Here is a 22,569-nt window from a genome sequence, read left to right on the forward strand (position 1 = left end):
GGACCTCGAACCAGGAGTATCAGACGAAACCTGGGCGAGCTAAGGGTGGCGCCTCCCTCAGTAGATGGACCTGAGCGGCGGTCCACTCATCCATGTCTATGTCAAAAGGGATCGGATCCCCCCCTACCCCAATGCCAGTGAGCATCGAGAAGTCATGAGGGGTCATCGTCATATCCCCTGCTGCAGAGAAATGAAAAGAATCGGTGGTGTCCCACCACCTCTCCGCCAGAACGGCGAGGAGAGGTCTGCATGTGGACAATCTGGAGAGCTCTCGGCAGAAGGTCCCGAAGCCCGCTCGGTCTACGATGCGTCGGACTGCGTCAGGGAGCTCATCATACCACTTCCGTGCACCAGTATTCCCATACCCGCGAATGGTATGGGAACCCTCCTGTAAACAGAAAATAACAATTGCAAGACAACATTCAACATGCAGTTTTGAAAGGATAGATATAGCATGTATGCAAGTTTGTCAGATTCAGGCAAATACCGGGTGCCGGTGTGCTTGCAGTGAAATACGTGTGCTGTGTCAGCGTGTTTGGGTGTTTCAGAACAGATGTGGCATGTGTGCAAGTTTGACAGATTCAGACAAATACTGGGTGCCAGTGTGTGTGCAGTAGAATACAGTGAGTGCAGTGTGTTTGAGTGATTCAGGGCTAGTGCAGTGTGTGTGCATGTGTCAGTCTCAAACAGATATCAGTTGTATGTATGTTTACAGTCAACTACGGTCTACGGTATATGGAATTTAAGCAGTTAAAGAGTACAACTAACTATGACAGTTTTTGTATCCTACATTGCGGAAAGTAAAACAGAAGACAGAGAGTTACCTCGGAAGTGCTGAATGAAAGGTGGGAGGTAGGCTCACGCAGTAGTAGCTCAGGAGCCACATGCCTCTCGAAGCTCCGGAACTGACGCAGGCCGTCTGGGGACAGAACATGGGTCGCCGGCCGGTAGGTCGCCGGGTGGAACGGGCGCTCGCTCAGTGGTAAGAGCTCGACCCCGGGATCCATCTCGTGGTCTGGGGGAGTCCCGCCACGTGGAATATCGTCCGCCATATCGAAAATGATGTGAAAATGGCCGGAGGAAGGAAAACCGGGCCGGAATACGAAGAGTCAACCAAAAAGTCAACTCCCGAGAGGGTCGGAAATGGCCGGGAAGGCCGGAATGTGAAAAGGCACAGGAATGAAGAGGAAAACAAGGGGAACAAACCCCGAAAAGGCGAGAACGCCAAACGAGGCACCGAAATGAAAATGTGATCGGTGGAAAATGTCCGAAACGCGAAGAGAATCGCGAATCCGACGACGAAACGAGCGTAGAACGCGAAGAAACGGGCGAAAAACGAGAGAGAAACACTCTAGAGAGAGAGAGCAAGGGATTTCGGCGGTAGGAAAGTGAGGAATAGGGTTTTGAAACCCTATTTTATAACACCCAAGGTGAAAAGTCAAAACTGCCCCGCATCAGCAACTGTTTGCCGGTCGGCAATGTTTTGTGCCGGCCGGCACTTTTTTGTGCCGATAGAATTGTTTTTATGCCGGTGGCCGGCCGGTGGCATCCCCTTTCGGCCGGTGGGGTTCCCACAGCCTTGTTTAGGCCATTTGAGTTGTTTTTGGTCTTCATAGCTCAAGAAAGTGCAAGAAAGTGCATCTCCGACGCTCAACCGGCCTCCGTTCTGACCGCAGGCCGTGGCTTCAGTGCGTGGCGCTCGAATTCGTGCAAGGTGTATCCTTTTTGTATCCTTTTAAATTCAAAAGTTGCCCCATGTGTGTTGCACGAGTTCATCACACTACTTCGGTGCATTACATCGCGCTGTCATGCGCCACACATTTGCATTGTTATGCACGTGTTACATGCATTGCAACACGCACCCCTTTGCATTGTCGTGCACATTTCTCATGCATCATCATTGCATTTCCATTCCATGCATTGTCATGCATTCTGGAATACGTGCGTTGTTGCGCATTTAAGCCCATTTACATTCCGCGTGGCATGCGTGTCACACTTATTGTCGCACTGTTTTGTGCATTGTATTTCACTCGCGCTGTTCTGCGCATTGCACTGTTTTGTGCATTTCAAATTGTCGCGCTGTTTTGTGCATTGTATTTCAATCGCGCTGTTTTGCGCATCGCACTGTTTTGTGCACCACACTTACATTTTGCCCATGGTCTGGCGAGACCTTAAACACGTACGGTCTAGGAGACCTTAAATCCTTGGGAGGTGCGAAACCTCCGGTGCATTGATGTGCACGTTTTTTTATTTGGCATATAAGTCCATTTGCATCAACTTACATTCCATACGGCATGCGTGCCTCATTCTTGCATTGTCATGCATATTGCTAACAATATTGTACCTGTTAAGCTTGTTTTCTTTCCAGGAACGATATTGTATGTACGGTTCATTTGAGGCTGGAGCGACCAGACGAACCGGACAGGTATTTAGCGGTCTGGCGAGACCTTAAACACGCACGGTCTAGGAGACCTTAAATCCTCTAAAGGTGCAATTCCTTTGGTGTTTATCATGCCCGAACGACTTTCGGTGGTCTGGTAAAGCCACCTGCCTATGTTTGCGATGAGTTCCTAGAAGACCAACTGGGACGGTGGAAACTAGAGTTCGAACGGCTTATGCCTAGAACGCAAAGGTTCGGGAGTTCCGAGACTAAAGTCTGGTTTAAATACCCAGAGGTTTACCCTCGGCTTGAAATCTGTATGGAAGCCCCATAGGTTGAGGCGGCAGGTCTACGCCTCGATTCTGGATACTGAACCAACCTAGTATATCGACCTGTTGGTAAGATAGGGAAAGTTGCAATCATAGTCATTGCATCATAGTGCATTGTCATGCATTTCCATTGTAGCTTGCATGCATCCATTGCATTTTCCCCAGTAGGTCGCATTGCACTGCATTGTCATGCATGTTGTAAATATCCATTCCATTGCATATTTGTAGATATTGCATTGTAAATTGCATGCATTCATTGCATCACCTTCCGCCTATGGCTTGCGCCTTTCCAGGTTGAGCTTGGTCCGGTATGTGCCCTTACTTTTCATGTTAAAACACAGTTCTGCATGTGTATCGCGCCGATTCCACGCTGATATGTTGGTTGAGGTTTGCGGCACCTTTTCTGTGTTACACATGGCCCGTATGTGTACATGCCTTTCCTAGGCAAAATTTGGTTTGGCTTGTATGCCATATCCATTGTATCCATACCCACTCCATTGCATATTTGTAGATATTGCATTGTAGATTGCATGCATTCATTGCATCACCTTCCGCCTATGGCTTGCGCCTTTCCAAGTTGAGCTTGGTCAGGTATGTGCCCTTACTTTTCATGTTAAAACACAGTTCTGCATGTGTATCGCGCCAATTCCACGCTGATATGTTGGTTGAGGGTTGCGGCACCTTTTCTGTGTTACACATGGCCTGTATGTGTACATGCCTTTCCTAGGCAAGATTTGGTTTGGCCTGCGTGCCATATCCATCCATTACATTGTAGTGTAATTTTTGCATCCGGCATTAGGATCGTAGTCCTTTCTCCAGCGGGTCGTTTCCCCACTTATGTCAATTCCACCCAATACTTGTTCTTGCGTCTGTCTACAATGCTCATAGTTCAGTTGACCGTTCTATGGTAGACAGACTTGTTATCTCCATCAATCTATTTGACATAGGTGTGGTTTCGAACCACTCGTGATTGGATCACGATTCAAATGCTTTGCATGTAGCTTGCATTGTTTCAATTACATTGCATCTTCATTTGCATTGTTTATACATTGTTTTGTATATATTGCATTTCGTTTCCATCTTGCATTGTCATGCATGTTGCTAACAATATTGTACCTGTTAAGTTTGTTTTCTTTTCAGGCACGATATGGTATGTACGGTTCATTTGAGGTTGGTGCAACCAGACGAGCCGCACAGGTATTGTATCTCCCGAGTGAGATGCATTGAGAATTTCATAATTCTCTTACATCCTTTCTGCATTGTAGTGTAGTTTGGTATGCTAGCTTAAAATTGTCGCATGTTTGCTTCATTACAGCTTTCTTTGCATGATCATAAGTTATGCTCGGCTCCGTGCATTGTCTTGCATTTTGCCCCTACCTTCGGGCGCATATCTTGATTGTCTTGCATGTTTGTCTAAGTCTTCGGCCTTGTCAAAAATGGGTCGTCTCTAGGCTTTGACATTCACTCCCGTCATTGTTATGACTTTCGAGTTCTGTCAAAGAGGGGCAACTGTAGACACCCCATTTTTGACCGTCCTCAAGACTTGGACGTCACCGTTTGAACACTCGGTGATCATCCATGTTTGTGTTCGTTTGGAGTTCCCGGAGGTCTCGGCTCGCGTGCCTTGCCTCAGGATCTCCGAACTCGACCGTTTAGTGTCTGGTTTTGCACCAAACACTTGTGTTTTTCCTTGGAAGGGCAGGGTAGGGCTTGTAGACCATCCCCACCCACCACCGGCAGTGACTAGAGGCCACCGGCTGGTTTTTGTCTCCACCGGCAATGTAGTTTGCCGGCCGGCACTATTTGTTGCCGGTCAGCACTATTTTGTGCCGGTCGGCACTCTTTTTGGCCAAGATGGCATTTTTGGCCGGCCGATTACTGTGCAGTTGTTTTTTGAGATATTTTTAGGCAGCTGTATTGCAGTGACTTTCCCTCCATACACGTGTATGGAGGGATGGCCCTCTAGTTTTGCTTAACTTGTAAGTTTTGCAAGTTTGGTGAAAAGGAGAGATAGAGGCTCTCTCTTGCAAAAAAGAGGTTGGAGACTTTAGACATTTTAGAGAGGGAAAAACACAGAGAGAAGCTCTGGTTTTAGGGTTTGAGTTAGATACATTCTCTATCTCTCTTTCCCTTTCATTTGTGCACTAGGTGTTTTGTGTCTTACTATTGCACACAAACACCTAGTGTTTCACCTTCCTCTTGGAGCTGAGGTTCTAAAGGGTTTGTTTTGAAGTTTTGGTGTTAGATTCAAGCTAAAGGAGGCCATTGGAGCACCATTTGTAAAGGGGTCATCAAGGGTGAGAATCTAGTCCCTTTTTCCCCCATTTTTGCATTGATTTTATACCTATCTTAGAGCTGTTTTTGTGCTTATTGTATAACATAAAAAAGTTCTGTTTTTAGGCCCTCTTTATTGTTTATTAAGAGTGTTTTGTTGTTTAAGGGTTGTTGACCACCCTTAGGCCTTGAAAGGCCTCATTTTGAGCCATTTTGTGCTAGCTCCGGGATTTTGGTGTTGGGGTCTCTTCACCACTGAAATCTTGAGGGATTTCAGTGGTGAAGATGATGCCTTGAAGTCCCAAGAAGGAGAGGGCCACCCCCTCTCCTTGTTGTCCTTGAAAGGGATACATTTTGGCCTCTTAAGGAAGCCTATGCTTAAGTGTGTGTTGAGCATGTTTGGTTTGTTTTTCATGCTTATATATCCATAATATAACATGACTTTAAGTTGGTTTTGGAACTCCATGCATGCTTAGCATAGTTGCCATGTAATGCCTTGTTTATGCCTTAACATGTCTTAGGTTGTTAGCCTTTGTTGGAGCATGTTTTAGGCTTAGTCTTGTGAAGATTATGTGCTTATTTTGCCATGTTTCAGGTCTGTCCATAAGTGTTTGGGTCGATTTTGGCATGCTTGATATAGCTCCTTTGTATTTAGGCTTGTTAGCCTTGAGTATGTGCATGTGTAGCATGCCATCCTTGCATTGTTTTGGTGATTTGGGACCATCCTATATGCCATTTCAGTCCCATTTCCATGCTTGTTGGATTGCCTTGCCTGTCTCTTTAATGCCTCATAAGCTTGTGTAGCAATGCTCTATGTTTTGGTGCTTATTCATGCTTTTGTTTTGAGTCATTTGAATGCCATTTAAATGATTCTTGAGGTTTGTTTTAGCATGATTTTCAGAGCTTATGTTGCGTGCTTTTAGTCCATGAATGTCTCTTTCAAGTGTGCTTGGATGTTGCTTGCTTTGTGCCTAAGTGTTGGGTCTTAACATGTGTGTGTGTGCATGTGTGCTTAGCATCCATTTTAGGCATTAATGGCCACTGTTTTAGGCCTTATTAGAGCTGCCTAATTCATGTATAAGCCCATCTTGCCATCCATTTGCATTGCCATATGTATGCTTGTATGCTTGCATAAGTGCCTTGCCATGCCATGCTGCATTCTTAGCTTGTATGCCTAGGTTGCATTGCATCTTGCATGCATGCCTTGTTCCTTGAAATGGTGATAGGAATTAGGCCTAATTTGTTTGATTGGTTTGCATGCATTTGAAATCAAAGTTGCATACTTGTTTCTTTGGGCCATCATGCATGGAAATGCGTGATTGGTGGTCCGAGAACCGAGGCACATGTCCCGTTGAGTCATTACAATGATAGGAGACATGGTTGGTGCATACATGCCTTGAATTGTGCTGCCATGCCTTGTTTTGCCCTCTGTTGCTGTGAGTTGCAGGTCCTGCAGACTTTCTTTGCCGACCGGCAGTGTAAGGTGCCGGCCGGCAACCTTTTCTCTGCCGACAGCTTCAATTTTGTGCCGATGGACACGTACCAGTGCCGGTGATGATCCCACTCAGCCGGTGGTACTCCCCAGTGCCCAGGGATGTAACCCTGAGGTTTTGACAGCCTCCAGAGAAGTGAAGGAAGGAAAACAGAGGCAGCTTGTGCATGGCGGCGCGCTTCTCGAGGCGTTTTACTGTTTTTCTTAGTCTATTTAATTTGTTAATTAAATTAGGCAATTTGTAATATTAATTAGCTTGCGTAGTTAATTAATTTGTAATATTTATTCGGTCCCTCCGAGCGAGGGCAAATATGTAATAAGTATGCGTGGGTGGTGTGTATGTCTTCCAACCTCACTTCTTTCTTCCCTTTTACTTACCCGCTTTAATGGTTAGTATTAGGACACGTTTAAATTAGCATACCTTATGCTATGCATGCGTGCATCCATGCATTTGTATTACATGCATTGAGCTCGGTACATCATGCTAACTGCATATGTATGTCAAATTCCAAACTGAATATGTGAAAGTTGTGCATTTCTCACATACCATGTTTAGGATAGCCGAGCCTATTCTAGCAACACTTTGTATGCGATGCATTAGGCACTTAACATGGACTTGGATCATGCATGTTTGCTAATAAGTTCTTTGTTTTGGCATGGAGTACTATGTAAGTGTTTATGCTTTAGCATCCCGCATGCGTGTGAGTGTTGCCATGACAGTATGCTTAACATGTGGCTAGATGCTTATGTGTTAAACTGTTTTGAATGCCTGTGGGTGAAGGTTGGATTGTTTGAGTTGGAAGAACTCATTGAAATCCGTGTTTTAGCCTACTTGCGAGTAGCAAATTCCAAAGCATTTTCAAAATGAACGGATATGCAATGTTTCTTTCCAAATTAGGCAATCTAGTCTATACTTGTTTGCTGCGCGCATAACATAGTAATTCTAGGGTAATAATTAGTTTAAGAACACATAGCATTTTCAAAATTGGATATCACGGTTAGTAGAGGCCGGTCTTCGGACCGGGCGAAAGGGGGTGCTCATAGCTGACCTTCCCCGATCGTACCCAAGCTCCCGAGCCGAGACAACTCCGGTGATGACGGACATGTGGCCTTCGGCACCGAGTCAGGGTTTCCTAAATTCTCCCATAAAAAAATATTTAGGTGGCGACTCTGTATCTGGCAAAGCAGTCCATGTTTGGCACTACTTTTTCAAAAATCTGTTTCTCAAAACGATTTGCCAGATTTGGACTCTTTGGTTCAGATTTAGAACCGTGACACAAATCGAGTCCGAACTGTAGCATGAGGCCCACGCGGGCGCTGTTACAATTAGGTCGAATGAAGCTGTCACGGCCCAAACCCGCCCCTATAAGTTTAGCGTCATGACCAGCTAGTAATCTTATATTACCTACGACCTCTATTAACAAAATCAATTTAATATGAATTATGGGGCTCAATGGAAGCAAATTAAAATACAGAAGTAGTCCATTGAGCTGTGCATATATGAAAAGAGTTTGCATTAACACTGTATAACCATTTTATAGGTAAGTGCATACATCATGAAAGTTTTTTTTTTTTTCTTAAAAAAAACAGCATTCAGCCCACAATTTTAGCACTTTGTTATGTCTTACATACACAAAACCTCTATACCAAAAATCAAGCTAAGAGTTCATAGCCAAAAAGGGGTTTAGACTTTGCTTGGCTCCACACGAGTCCAAGTTGGCTCCTTCTCGGGAGCTCCACAAAAGGCTGACCACTGGGTGACTCCGAGGCACTCTCTATCCTTGATGCCCAACTTGTTCACCTACATATATACATAAATAGTGAGCTAATGCCCAATGAGTAATAACAGAATGAAGGGGTTATATGAATGAAGTTCAACAAGGTTACAAATATCAATTAGATTAGCCATCATAACAATCATCTGCAATAACAGAACCATTGTTCGATAGCATTTTCAGTACAATTTTGATTTCAATAAAATTCTCAATAATCCATGCTATCTCAATGGCAATACTCACTCAATGACAATTTACGTGGTACATCCAATAAAGTAACAATGTATCAGTAACAATGGGACCTCGAGGGTCAATCCATGGGACCATAATGGGTCAATCAACATATCTTATCTAATGTGACCATTTAGGACTAACAGCAGAGATCTCTGTATTTTAATTATCCAATGGGCCACGGTATTGTTTTCTCCGTGCGAGGGCCAATGGGCCATGGTATTATACCCCCCAAGCAAGGGCCTATTAAACAATGGGCCATGGTATTAATTTCCCCAGGCAAGGGCCTATTTAGCAATAAGCCATGGAATTAATTTCCCCCAGGCAAGGGTCAATGGGCCATGGTATTAATCTTCCCCAGGCAAGGACCTCACTAAAGGGTGCCATGATTACAAATTCAAATGGAACTTCATTCATTAAGGATAAGTAGTACTTTAATAAATCATTCAATCATTCGTATATCAATTTCGATAACCATACCATTTTCGAAAGTAACATAACTTGAACATATCTTTATAAAGTTATTAGTCACAGTGGGTTATGTTGTCAATAGGCCTCGGACGTCCACCTATACAAAACACATAACAAAAATACAATTGAAGTACCGTTCGATAACCATTCCATTTTAACTAAATTTTTCTCATGTGTTTTTAACTCATTCCTTGTTTATATGAGTTCAATTGGTGCCTAAGAGTACTTGAAATGACATGAGGATGCAAGTATGCACTTGAAAGAGTTAGTCAAAATTTGTTAAAAATAGGGTTTTCGCTCAAGCGCAGCTTCCTTCACTTGAGTGGAGGTTCAAAAATAAGGGTGGTCGCTCGAGCGCAACTTCTGTCACTCGAGCGATCTGTAAACTCTGCAAAAGTACTGGTTGCATGAATTTTTCGCTCAGTGGACACTCGACGGTTGCTCAAGCAGAAGACTGAGTAAAAAGGGTCCTCGCTCGAGTGCAACTTTAGTCACTCGAGCAGTCTGCAAAATTTTGTAAAACTTCTGAGAGCTTGATTTTTATGCTCAAGCAACACTTTTTTCGCTTGAGCGAAAAGACCAAATTCTGGAATTTCCAGAACTGTGTTTGAAGTTCAAATTTGATATTTAAAGGTCCAAAACTTGTATTTTTGATACAAAAACACGGAAAAACATTCTAGAACTTGGAAATGTAGTCAATCTGAAACCAATTGCTCAAAATCATGGACCCAATTCTCAAAATCAAACTTAAATCATGAAGTTGGAACTTTGCATGACATGTATTGCCCTCATTTTTTTTTCAAATCCTTTCAAAACTTGATCAAATGGCATAACAAATGTAAAAACATGAAGAACTCTTCAAATAAATGTATAGAAGTCCCATGCATATAAGAATTCATAGAAAATTGAACTCAAAGATGAAGGATTATGCTTGCATGTATGCAATTATACTTAATTCTCCTATAATCAAGTCAATCCTTTCTATTTACATGCAAATAGACTCATAACTTTTTGAATTCATGGCCTACATGTTTTATTTTCAAGATTTAATGAGGAATTCCATACCTAGGATGTGAATTCAAGTGTTGTCTAGCTCAATTCTTCAAATCCTCCACAATTTCCTTCAATTCCCCTTTCTCTCTCTCTAAATGTTGAGCTTAGCTTCCTCCTCTCTAAAAATCTCAGCCTATGTGCTTGTATAAGTGAGCTTAAAACATGCACTAAGCTTATATAGCGTGTAATTAACTTAGCCTAATCAAAGTTTATTAAGGTTAATTAATTAGGCTCATTTCTAACTAAGTTCAATCAGTGTATTCTAATTATTTTGGTCCAAATAAAATTTTAACAAAAGTTACCATAAAATTCGAAATACTCTAATTAGTCTATTGGGCTAGTCAATTTTAGCTTCTGAAGCCATTCGGGGCTTTCAATTTCTGATTCTAAGTCGATAAGTGAATAGATATTCCAAGTAATAACAGAAAACTACAAAATTAAGCATGTGATCACATAATTAAACACACAATCATGCAATTAAACTTATTGAATCAATATAATATACTAGTACGGAGGTCGAGGTCATCACAGAAGCCTTTGTCCAGTAGTTTCTAGAGTTGGGTTTTCAGTTATTTCAATTCCGTCATTGACATACGGTAAGGAGCTTTAGAACTGGTTGTGTACCAAATTGAGTTTCAATGGTGAATTCGATTTCTCGATCAACTGGGATACCGGATAGGTCTTTAGGAAAGACATCTGGAAATTCTCTAACCATAGGGATTGCATCAAATGTGGAGGCTTCTTGCTGAGTATCGATCACATAGCAGATATAACTACAACAACCCTTTCTTAGAAGTCGTTGAGCTGTCATGGAGGATATAACACATTGAGGGGTGGAAACTCCAGTTCCATCAAAGACAAGCTCGAGTTGGTTTAATAACCAAATGGAGACCTTTTTGGCTTTGCAATCGATAGAGGCGTGGTTGGCAGCTAGCCAATCCATTCCTAAGATCACATCAATGTTCCCAATACATAGAGGAATCAAGTATATAGCACAAGATTTGTACACATCAGTACAAAGGGTAGAATTACCAGAAGGAAAGGATACAAGCAGTATATATCCTAAGGATTCGGGTGTTAATGCTAACTTGGAAGCAAAGTGTAGTGCAACAAAAGAATGAGTTGAACCAAAGTCAATGAGAACATGAGCTAAATGACCATGGACAGAAAGTGTACTTGACACAATGTTCTCGGTAACTTCCGAGTTTCCAAGCACCAAGGTAAAAGCTCTTCCTTGGCCTTTTTGGTCCATCCTCACTCCTCCGGGTACTGCGAGTTTTGGGGCTAGTTCATAGGGGCCTAGGATTGGTAAACCTTGGCCAATCTCTCAGCAAATGACCAATTTGCCCACATTTAAAGCATGCTCCAATAACCCTTCCCACAAGTAGGGAAATTTGAAATGGTGCCACTTCTGGGGTTAGTAGGACCTTGATTGCTTGGATTAGTTGAGCCCATATATACTTTCTTTGGGGGTGCGGCACCAAATCTTCTATTTTCTTTTTCCCAAAATTGCTTATTTTGGCTCGTTTCCCCAGAACGCGAAACTTTAATCCCTTTTTCGACAATTTATGCTTAATCCACCACTCATGTATATGTTGGCAACTTCAAAACTTCAATCTTGTTTTTGATGTCATCATCTAAGCCGACTTTCAATTTCCTAGCTTTCCGAGCTTCAGTGAGAATGACATATGTCGCAAATCGAGCTAGTTGCGTGAACTTGCTCTCGTATTCGGCTACCGTCATTGATATTTGCTTAAGATGTATGAATTCTGATGCCTTTTGTTCTCATAGTGAATCTGAAAAGTATTTTTCGAAAAATACTTCTAAGAATCTTACTCAAGTCATGATTTCTTATTTTTCCAATCTGAGAAGCCACTATTCCTGCGCATCGTCTTTGAAAGTGAAGATGGCAAAAGTTACCTTCTGTCTTTCTGCGCAAGGCAATGCACGAAAAATTTTCTCCATGTCCCTAACCCAAGCTTTTGCTATCAATAGGTTTGAACTGCCAGTGAATGTGGTTGGATTTAGATCCTGGAACTGTTTTATAGTAACCGACTCTTCTGGCATTCCATTATTTATGTTGGTTTGCAGGGCCTGCAAAAAGCTAGTAACTGCTCTTTCCATAATTCTTTCCATTGACTCTGTTCCGTTGATTGACGACCGGGCTCTGTTACCATCATTGGCTATTACTACGAAGTAAGGTTTTATTAGAATTAATTTAATAAGCATGACATCATTTATAAAGCATCATATATATATATATAAAACACCATCTTTACTATTTATACAAATATGGTGTTCGTACTATATCCATATTAAAAGTTAAAAGTTAAGTCAGTATCTAATCCTTTTAGTGGCAAAAATAAAGATTAGAACTAATCGCGGTTAGCTCATAAAAAGGATCTTCCTTTTCGGCGTCTAGATTAACAAGTTGATCAGCCATGGAAAGTAATGCTGCATGAGAAGCTCGAATTCCTATCCCAGCTGCACCACTTCGAAACAGACCCATGCTACCAGAACTGTATAAATGAGGACAAACTATAGGTATCCCCAAAACGCTAAGTCAACGATTCACCCAGGTGTCTCAACATATGTTAAGTTATTATTGAAATCAACATTCTGGACATTAATTATGTCTAGGAGTTGGGGACGTTGGTGAGTATGTAGTTGTCGAGGAAAACATTTACCCTCCTTCCAACATAATTCGGGCGCAAAGGGCCAACGATGTAGCGAGGGTAGTCTAGTCCTGGGGCAAGGCCGACCATATAGGTAAGTCTGAGAAACCATCATCGAGTATAGGCACGGCTTTGTCTCCTTGATGGATATGCCACTTTGTTGCCTTCTGTTTGTTTAACAACCCAAACCTATAATTAGCCTATAATCCGTAGTTAAGGATGCTTAATACGTAATTAGGATAAAATTCTACGTTAATTGCATGAGTTATGTGTTAATTGCGTTATATCTGTCTATTATGGAAATATCTGTTTAGAATTCTGTTTGTTTCTTCAAATTGACGGCCTTATCAGATACAGAATGTGAAATTGGCTAAGTTTCTATGTAATTGAGTATTTTTGGGATTTTACAGTAAGGTTAATTGAAATCTGATTCAGAATCAAATAATTAGGATAAATTAGAGTCGGATTAATTAACTCTAATTAAACTTAGTTAAGCTTCCTAATCAAGCCTATATAAGGCTTATATATGCCTTCTAAACTTCTTTTCTCCTCACCCTTGGACACATACAAACGTGAGAAAGGAAGAGTGAGCAAGAAGTTGAGATCAAAAGCTTGGAGAAGAGGGAATTGAAGGAAAGTAGTAGAAGACTTGGAAAATTAAGCTTGAATCCTTTGAATTCACACCTTAAGTGTGAACTTCTCTCTTGATTCTTGGAAATAAAGTACATAGGAGGTGAATTCATGAGTCATGTAGGGGTAATTGCATGATAGTGAAGACAACAAGTTAAAATTATGACAATCATAGAAGAAATGAGCTAATTACATGCATGCATATATCACATCATTTTGAAGTTATTTCCAAGGAATACTTACACGCATGTTCATGTTTTAGTTTTGTTTGAAGAATTCAACATGTTTTTGTATTAAACATCTCATTCTACCAAGATTTGGAAAGTTTGAACTCAAGAAAATACATACATGTTATGTTTTCAACATCTCAAGTTGATTTTGTATAATTGGCTTGCTTTTGGGCTTGATTTTGTGAAATGGATTTTAAATCATGAAGTTCTATGAGTTTACAAGTGTTTTCTCAAGTTTTAGCCTAAAAGGATGTGTTTTATTGCTTTGGATTTGAGTTTTGTACTTGGGAAGCAAATCTAGAAATTCCAGAATTTGCACTCTTCGCTCGAGCGGTGGAGTCTGCGCTTGAGCAAAGAATTATTACTTTTGCAGAGTTTGGGCCTTGGCTCGAGTGGAAGAACCTGTGCTCGAGCAACCACCTTTAAATTTGTACCTCCATTTGAGTGAAAAAGTCTAAGCTCGAGTGTAAAATGAAAGCGATCAGAAGTTGTACAAATTTTTGCAGACCGCTCGAGCGACCAAAGTTGCTCTCAAGTGGAGACCATGTTTACTCAATCTTTGGCTCGAGCGACTGTGGAACGTCTTTCGAGGGGAAAACCCTAGCAACCAGTGCTTTTGCAGATTTTGCAGATCGCTCGAGCAATTGAAGTTGGACTCAAGCGGATTGCCTTATTTTTGAAAATTTGACTAAGTGTTTCAAGTTACGTTTTGACATCCTCATTGCATCCTAGGCATTCCTAACCCTTAATTAAACAATAATAATGAGGATAAAGATTAGGAACACACTAAGATAGAAAAGGAATGAGTTAAATGTTTTTCCGAGCATGTTTTTCAATGTACTTTTGTTATGTGTTTGTGTAGGTCACGTGCCATAGACTATCCGATCTGTCCATTCTACTATCGGAGCTATCTGTGAGTAACTACTCTGTAACACTATGTTTGAATAAAAGTAATTTCAGAATGATAAGATATGATTTGGTTTATGAAATGCTATTTTGTGAATCATGAATGAATGTGCAATTTTCTGAAATGTATTTGTCACATCCTTAGTTCACATGGGCCTCGCCTGGGGGAAACAATACCGTGGCTTATGAATATATGGCCCTCACCCGGGGGAAATAATACCGTGATCTATGTTATATGGCCCTCACCCGGGAGAAATAATAACGTGGCTACCTGTGCACAAAATATGGACCTTTGTAGTCGTCGGTACCGACTATGCATGTAGGTCCCAAAACCAATTTGATATGATAACTAATGGATGTACCACATATTGCTTTTGATTTCTGATAAGTATATAATTCTGAATCTGTTTCTTATATGAATTATGATTTCTGAAACTGTTTGGACATCATTCATAAAACCTTTATTCTGTATGTAGGTGACCCAGCGTGTGACCAGGCTCAGAGTTGATTGCCTGGAGTTCTTTCTGTTTTCCAGCCACTGTGCCTCTCGAGGAGGTTCCCTTTTGAAAAGTGGTCAAGTTTTGTGAACAATGTTAAAGACCTTTTTGTATTTCTTTTGTTATGACTGAACTCATGTTTTGTTTGTCTATCTATATATATATATATGGTGACGTGGAAATGACGTCTTAATTATGTAAATTAAGTTTTAAAATTTTTTGTCCATGCATGTCTACACTGCTCTATAGACATTGCATGTTTGTATTTGCTTCCGCTAGCCTCTGTATCTTGTTTAATTTTTTCAAAGGCCTTTGGTAAGCCCAGGATTACTGGCCAATTACGGCACTAAACCTATAGGGACGGGTTTGAGTCTTGATAGAGTGGTATCAAAGCACGAGTTATACCGCACACACGAGTCCATATGAGCTATAGGATGTCCTAGAAAAGAAATCAAGACATTACATCTGCATCTGTGAGTGTGTATGAATTATCTGGTCATATTTGAACTAGAGTGAAATGGCATAAACATATTTGAATTGAACATTAACATTAAGAAACTGTAAAGAATTAGTTGCCTATGTTTATTAGTGCTCTGTTTACCTATAACAAATGGAAAATCCAAGAAGTGATGGTACAGCTGAATCTTCCGAGGCTCAAATGAACTGCATGGATCGAATATTAGAGGCTTTAATAGAAACAATGTTACAGTAATAGAGACCAACCTCTGCTTTCAACACCCCCTACAGTCCAAGTAAAGCCGATGAATAACGACATTATCAGTTTGACTAAAAAATTTAACAAGATGAAGCCACCAACTTTTCTAGGTGGTATTGAACTATTGAAAGCTGAAACGTGGATGTTAGAAACTGAGAAATTATTTGAGGTGTTTCCGTGCTCCAAAACACAAAAATTATTGCTGGGAACTTATACTTTGAAGGATGAAGCTCGACATTGGTGGATGCTTATCCGAGACTCTGATAGGGCTTTAAGCTAGAATCAATTTAAGGAGATCTTCTATGAAAAATACTTTCCACAGTGTTTCCGAGATTTGAAGGTGCCCGAATTCCAAGAATTCAAGCAAGGCAATATGTCAGTGGCTGAATATGAGGCCAAGTTCGCTGAATTAGTCCGTTTTGCCCTATATATGGTAGATGCAAATTATAAGAAAGCTCAAAAATTCAAAGGAGGGCTTGATCTAGATGTGTTTGATTGAGTCGGTGTATTGAAACTACCTAAATACATTGATGTGCTTGATAGAGCTCCAACGGCTGAATCCAACTTAGCTGCAATGAAACAAACGAAAGCTCCAATGACTGAATGGAAAGACAAGAGATCTGAGTTTAAGTTTAGAAAAGGCCCTTCATTTGTTACGAACAAGATGCAAAACACAGGATCTACTAGCAGCTCAAGTCAGAGTAATGGATCCACATCTCTTTGTTCTGAATGTGGAATAAAACATAAAGATGTTTGCTATTGTGCATATAGAGCTTGCTTCTGATGTGGCAAGATTGGCCACATGATGAAAGATTGCCTACTCATAGCTGAAAATGCCAACCGTCTTGCGGTAAGTTTAGCTGGATCCGCTTCTACACCAAAATCAAATAGAAGAACCAATACCGGGAGAGAAACTTCAAGACAAGGTCGAGTGTTTGCACTTGTGCCTAGCGATGTCCAGAACACTGAATCTTTGGTGTCAGGTATACTCCCTATTTGTGCTCAAAATACATATGTGCTGATAGATTCTGGTTCTACATATTCATTCGTGTCGCATGTTTTTTTCTCAAAAACAGACTAGACCACTCGAACCTATGAATTATTTGTTATTTGTATCTACACCTTTTGGGGGTTCTATGATGTGTGCTTATGTGTATCCAGCATGTGATATTATGATTGGGGATGTGTTATTTTACGTTGATTTGCTGCCATTAGACATTGCTCATTTTGATTGCATATTGGGTATGGAATGGTTGACTAAGAACCGCGCAATTATTGATTGTGTGAATAAATTTGTTATTTTCTGACCACCTGGCTTGACTGAATTTGTGTTTGCTGGGAATGGGATAGTTCCACCTCTGTATATGATTTCTACTTTGAAAGCTGTCAAATTGCTTGGAAAGGGATGTAGGGGTTATTCGAGCAGTGCTTTAAATGTGACTTCTGATAGCCTTAATGTGGAAGCTATTCCTGTAGTATGTGAATTCCCTAATGTCTTTCCAAATGAATTTCCCGGAGATCTAATTGATAGGGAAATTGAGTTTACCATTGATGTAATACCTGAGACACAGCCTATTTCCAAAACCCCTTGCAGAATGTCAACCTCAAAATTGAAAGTCCAACTTCAAGAACGGTTTGATAAGAAATTTATCCGTTTGAGTACTTCACCTTGGGGTGCTCCAATTCTGTTTGTTAAAAAGAAATATGAATCCTTAAGGTTATGTATAGACTATCGGGAATTGAACAAAGTAACTGTCAAGAATAAATATCCACTACCCCGAATAGATGATCTGTTGGATCACCTCCAGGGAGCCCAAGTATTCTCCAAAATTGACCTTAGATTCGGATACCATCAATTGAAAGTTAAAGCAGAAAACATAGAGAAAATCGCCTTCCGAACTAGGTATGGGCACTGTGAGTTATTAATAATGCCATTTGGGATAACAAATGCACCAGTCGCCTTCATGGATCTAATGAATAGGGTGTTTAAACCATGTTTGGATGAATTTGTTGTTGTATTTATTGATGATATTTTGATTTACTCCAAAAACAAGGATCACGAAAATCATTTGAGAATTGTGTTACAAATTCTGAGGGAAAAGAAATTATATGCAAAACTCTCCAAATGTGAATTCTGGCTGGACAATGTGACCTTTCTGGGACATGTGATTAACAGCGATGGCATATCAGTAGACCTACAGAAGATTGATGCCATTGTGAATTGGTCAAGACCAACAAATGTGTCAGAAGTTAGAAGTTTTCTAGGGCTTGTTGGCTATTATAGAAGATTTGTGAAGGACTTCTCCAAACTTGATATGCCTTTGACATAACTAACACAGAAAAATATGTCATTTGATTGGAATGACCGAAGAGAATCTGCTTTCCAAGAGTTAAAGACCAGATTAGTGACTGCACCAATTCTGACTCTGCCTAATGATACAGATGGATTCCAGATTTATAGTGATGCTTCATACAAGGGTATGGGTTGTGTGCTTATGCAAAATGGGAATGTGATTGCCTATGCTTCTTGTTGACTCTGACCTCATGAAAAGAACTACCTAACTCATGACCTTGAACTAGCAGTTGTAATGTTTGCTTTGAAAATTTGGAGACACTATCTGTATGATATGACTTGCAAAGTCTATACTGATCATAAAAGCCTTACATATTTCTTTACTCAAAAGGAATTGAACATGAGACAGAGATGATGGTTTGAGTTGATAAAAGACTATGACTTGCAAATCCTATATCATTCAAGGAAGGCAAATACTGTTGCAGATGCATTGAGTAAAAAGTCAATTGGGAATTTGTCATGTTTGCTCACTGGTCAGAAAGGGTTGTTATGTGACTTGGAGAGGAATGAGATTAAAATTGTGTTGTGCGAACAGGGTGGAATTCTAGCTACCATCTCTGCCCAGCCTGCAATTATGGAAGAAATTAGAGAGAAACAATTGCAAGATGAGTTCTTGAAGAGGATTGTTGATGAGATTAACATAAAACCAAGACCAAGGTTCGTAATTGAGAATAATGTATTGAAGTTTCAGAATAGGCTTTGTATACCAGAGTGTTCAGAATTAAGAAAGCGTGTTATGATCGAGGCTCACAATTTAAAGTTTGCCATGTATCCCAGAAATACAAAAATGTACAAAGATTTGAAACAGAACTTTTGGTGGCCTAGAATGAAGAGATGTATTGCTGATTTTGTGGCTAGATGTTTGCATTGCTAGCAAGTAAATGCTGAACATCAACGACCCGCTGGACTACTTCAACCGCTTCTAATACCAAAATGGAAATGAGAGCATATCATGATGGACTTAATTGTTGAACTACCTCGCTCCTCCCAAGGTGTGGATTCTATTTGCGTCATAGTTGATTGTTTGACTAAATCCGCTCACTTTTTACCAGCTAAAACTTTTTATAATGTGGATAAATTAGCTAACATATATGTAAATGAGATTGTGAGACTACACGGGGTGCTAGTATCCATTGTATCTGATAGAGATTCCAAATTCACTTCAAGATTTTGGCAAAGTTTGCAACAGACTTTGGGAACTGACTTGTGGCTGAGTAGTGCTTATTACCCACAGATAGATGGCCAATCTAAATGAACCATTTAAATCTTGGAAGACATGCTCAAAATGTGTGAGTTAGATTTCCAAGGAAATTGGGAGACTAACTTGCCATTGGCTGAATTTGTATACAACAACAGTTATCATTCGAGTATCAATATGGCTCCTTATGAAGCTTTATATGGTAGGAAATGTCGTTCTCCAATATGTTGGGTCGAGGTAGGTGATAGACCTTTGTTAGGACCGGAACTTGTGCAAGAAATGACTGAAAATGTGAAATGGATTCAACAAAGATTGAAAACTGCACAAAGTCGCCAAAAGAGTTATGCGGATGTCCGAAGAAGAGACAAAGAATATGAAGTTGGGGTCATGTGTGTGATAACCCTATTCTATACTATGTTAATTAATCATGATTGTGTTTGTGATTATGTGCTTAATTTAATTTAAGTACTAATTATGTGATAGCTCATATTTGTGAAGTTATATACATTCACCGTAGGAAAACCTGTTCAACTTACTGTTATAATTTGAAATTGAAGGCCATAGAAGCGACATAAATTGAAATTAATAGTACCATTGTGATTAGCGTAATTTTTAGAGCCTATGGTAAAATTTAATTAAAAATTGATTCGAAGCAAAATAATTAGATCAATTTAATGACTAACTAAGCCTAATTGATTAATACTAAGCTTGGATTAGTAATGTTGATTAGCCTAGCTTATAAATACATGGGAGATTAATGTATAAGCTCATGTTTGAGCCCATTTCTCATACTTGACTGAATTACACTCTAGAGAGAGAAGGGGGTATAGTTCTAGAGAGAGAAAGGGCTCAAATTGTGGATTTTGGCTCAAAGCTTGGGAATTTGGAAGCTAGGCTCAAGAAATTAGTTGAATTTGGAAGAATTGAAGCTTTAGGTGAGTAATTAAACTCTAATTTATGAGTTCAAGATCATGGTTATGTGAATTCAAAATAATACGAAGCTAAGAATGAGATTTGAGTTGAATATAGTGAAATTGAAGTTTGTATATACATGCATATAAGCATTCACCATGATTATGTACATTTGAGCTTGAGGCATGTAAAACGTGAAGAATTGGTAGTTATTTTAGACATGCATCCATGAATTATAGGATTGTGGAACTTGGTTGCATAACTTTTGAAGTTATAGAGCTCAAATCCCTATTTTGATGATGACAGAAAAGAGTTTAAGTTTAGATTCATACATGCATGGAAGTTTAGAATAATGATTTGCCAAATTCATGAAGTTTTGTGTATAAGAAATGTAATTCATCTAGTAGTAGTGCTCAAATACATGTTTTCAAGTTTTTGGGTAACTCATGCATGAATTTGGCTTTGGATGTGTATGTTTTGAAACTCAAACAGTGGAAGTTCTCGCTTGAGCGTGGAAGTTCTCGCTTGAGCGTCAAATGAAGGTAACTAGAAGTTTTGCAGACATTGATGATCGCTCGAGCTAAAAGTATTATGCTTGAGCGACCACTTACATCTTTAAGTCTTGGCTCGAGCGAGAGAAGCTACGTTCAAGCATGAAATGGAAAAAACCAGTGCTGTTGTAGACCAAAGAGTTCGCTCGAGCGAGTAAAGTTACGCTCGAGCGAGTGACCCTATTTCAGAAATTTTGAAAAGTTGTTTCATGTTCTGATTTCCGTTCACTTTTATTTCTAAGCACTCTTAGGCATACATTGAGCATTGTAAATGAACTAAAGGAATAATAAAAAGGCCTAAGAGAAATAAACAAGTAATAATGGATTGAATTGCTTGTGACCCAATGTGTTATGAAATGTGTAGGGTCAAGCGTGAGGGCAAATCCATCTACGGAACACTGTGAGTAATATCTTAGTAAAGATATTTTCAAGTATATTATTTTCTAAATGCTACTTCTGTATAAGCTTCATGGATTTGTTGATTTGAATTATGAATGAGTATTCGACGTGCCTAATTTTTCTATAAGGCTCTACAAAGAACATGACTTGGGCCCAAGGCCATTTGATATGTATGAATTGGGCCTGAGGTCATTTGATACGTTGATATGTACGAATTAGGCCTGAGGCCGTTTGACACGTCTAAATATTTTGATAGACCAAAGGCCGTTTGAATATGAATGTAATGAGCTAAAGGCCGTTTGTATAAAAGGGTGATCATGATCATGAATATGAAATGCGCATAAATATGAATATGGAAAATAATGGGCCCAAGGTCGTTTAATACGTTTGAAGTATTTGAATTGGGCTTGAGGCCGTTTGTTGAATCTGACAAAGTTATGTAATGGGCCCGATGCCGTCTGATATGTTTGATAAGGATCTAAAATGGGCCCGATGCCATTTGACGTGTACAACAAAAACACAGAATGGGCCTAAGGTTGTTTGTATATGAAATTACGGGTTTGACGCACTTAGTATGAATCTCATTCATATCATCCCTTTACTATGATATTATTCACTGGGTTTTCGCTCACTCTTATTTATATGTATGTAGGTGAGCAAAGATATGTCCAACCTCAGGCTTAGTGAAGAATGTGGAAGAAATCCAAGTTTTATAGAGTCGGCCTAGATGTCCTAAGCACGAGACTTTATTTTTGTTCTTTTGCTTTACTCTTTTGCTACCTTGGTGGTCCCATTGGATTACCTATGTATATAAGCTTTCAGTTTGGCTGACTATGTGTATGAAAGTTCTTGGATGTACAAGATGTTAACTTTTTTTATATGGTGTGAGTTATTATGAAATACATATGAAATGTTTTTGATACGCCATGTAAGCACAACTCATTGGACAAAATTTTTAAATTTGCTTCCGTTTTGGCCTCTTTATTACGATTATGATATGTTTAATACTATTTGAGGCCATAGGTAATCTCATGATTACTGGTTGGTTATGACCTTAATCTATAGGGGCAGGTTCGGGTCATGACAATGTGTTTATCAAAGTAACTCCTATGAAAGGGCAAACATAATTTGGTGTGAAAGGAAAGTTGGCTCCGAGATACATTAGTCCGTATGAGATTCTAGAGAAAAACAATTCAGTAACATACCGAGTGGCCTTACCACCGATCATGGAGCAAACGCATAATGTCTTTCATATTTCAACGCTCCGGGCTTATTTGAGAGATCCATTACATGTGATTGAACCGAAACACGTGCTATTGAAAGATGATTTCACTTATGAGGAACGACCAATTCATATTGTTAATCGAAGGATCAAAAGGCTAAGAAAAAAAGAAATCCAATTGGTGAAAGTTGACGGGCAAAACCACAGACGAACATATGCAACTTGGGAAACTGAGGAAGGTATGATGAAAAGATACCCTAATTTGTTCCCTCTAGA

At 39.9% G+C, this 22,569-nt stretch overlaps 1 protein-coding gene across 1 annotated transcript; it reads right to left on the reverse strand.

Annotated features, from left to right (window-relative positions):
• Window positions 1-10,588: 10,588 nt before the first annotated feature.
• LOC145823908 (uncharacterized) lies at window positions 10,589-11,257 on the reverse strand. Its single transcript, XM_082923464.1, has one exon. The coding sequence runs from the start codon at window positions 11,255-11,257 to the stop codon at window positions 10,589-10,591; it is 669 nt and encodes a 222-aa protein (XP_082779590.1).
• Window positions 11,258-22,569: the final 11,312 nt, after the last annotated feature.

The sequence above is a fragment of the Camellia sinensis genome, chromosome 4 (genome assembly GCF_055761805.1).
Source record: "Camellia sinensis isolate YWXY chromosome 4, ASM5576180v1, whole genome shotgun sequence".
Classification (NCBI taxonomy): Eukaryota; Viridiplantae; Streptophyta; class Magnoliopsida; order Ericales; family Theaceae; genus Camellia; species Camellia sinensis.

Coding starts and splice junctions, on each gene's coding strand:
- LOC145823908 (XM_082923464.1), bottom strand. CDS start 11,257: ATGGACCAAAAAGGCCAAGGAAGAGCTTTTACCTTGGTGCTTGGAAAC.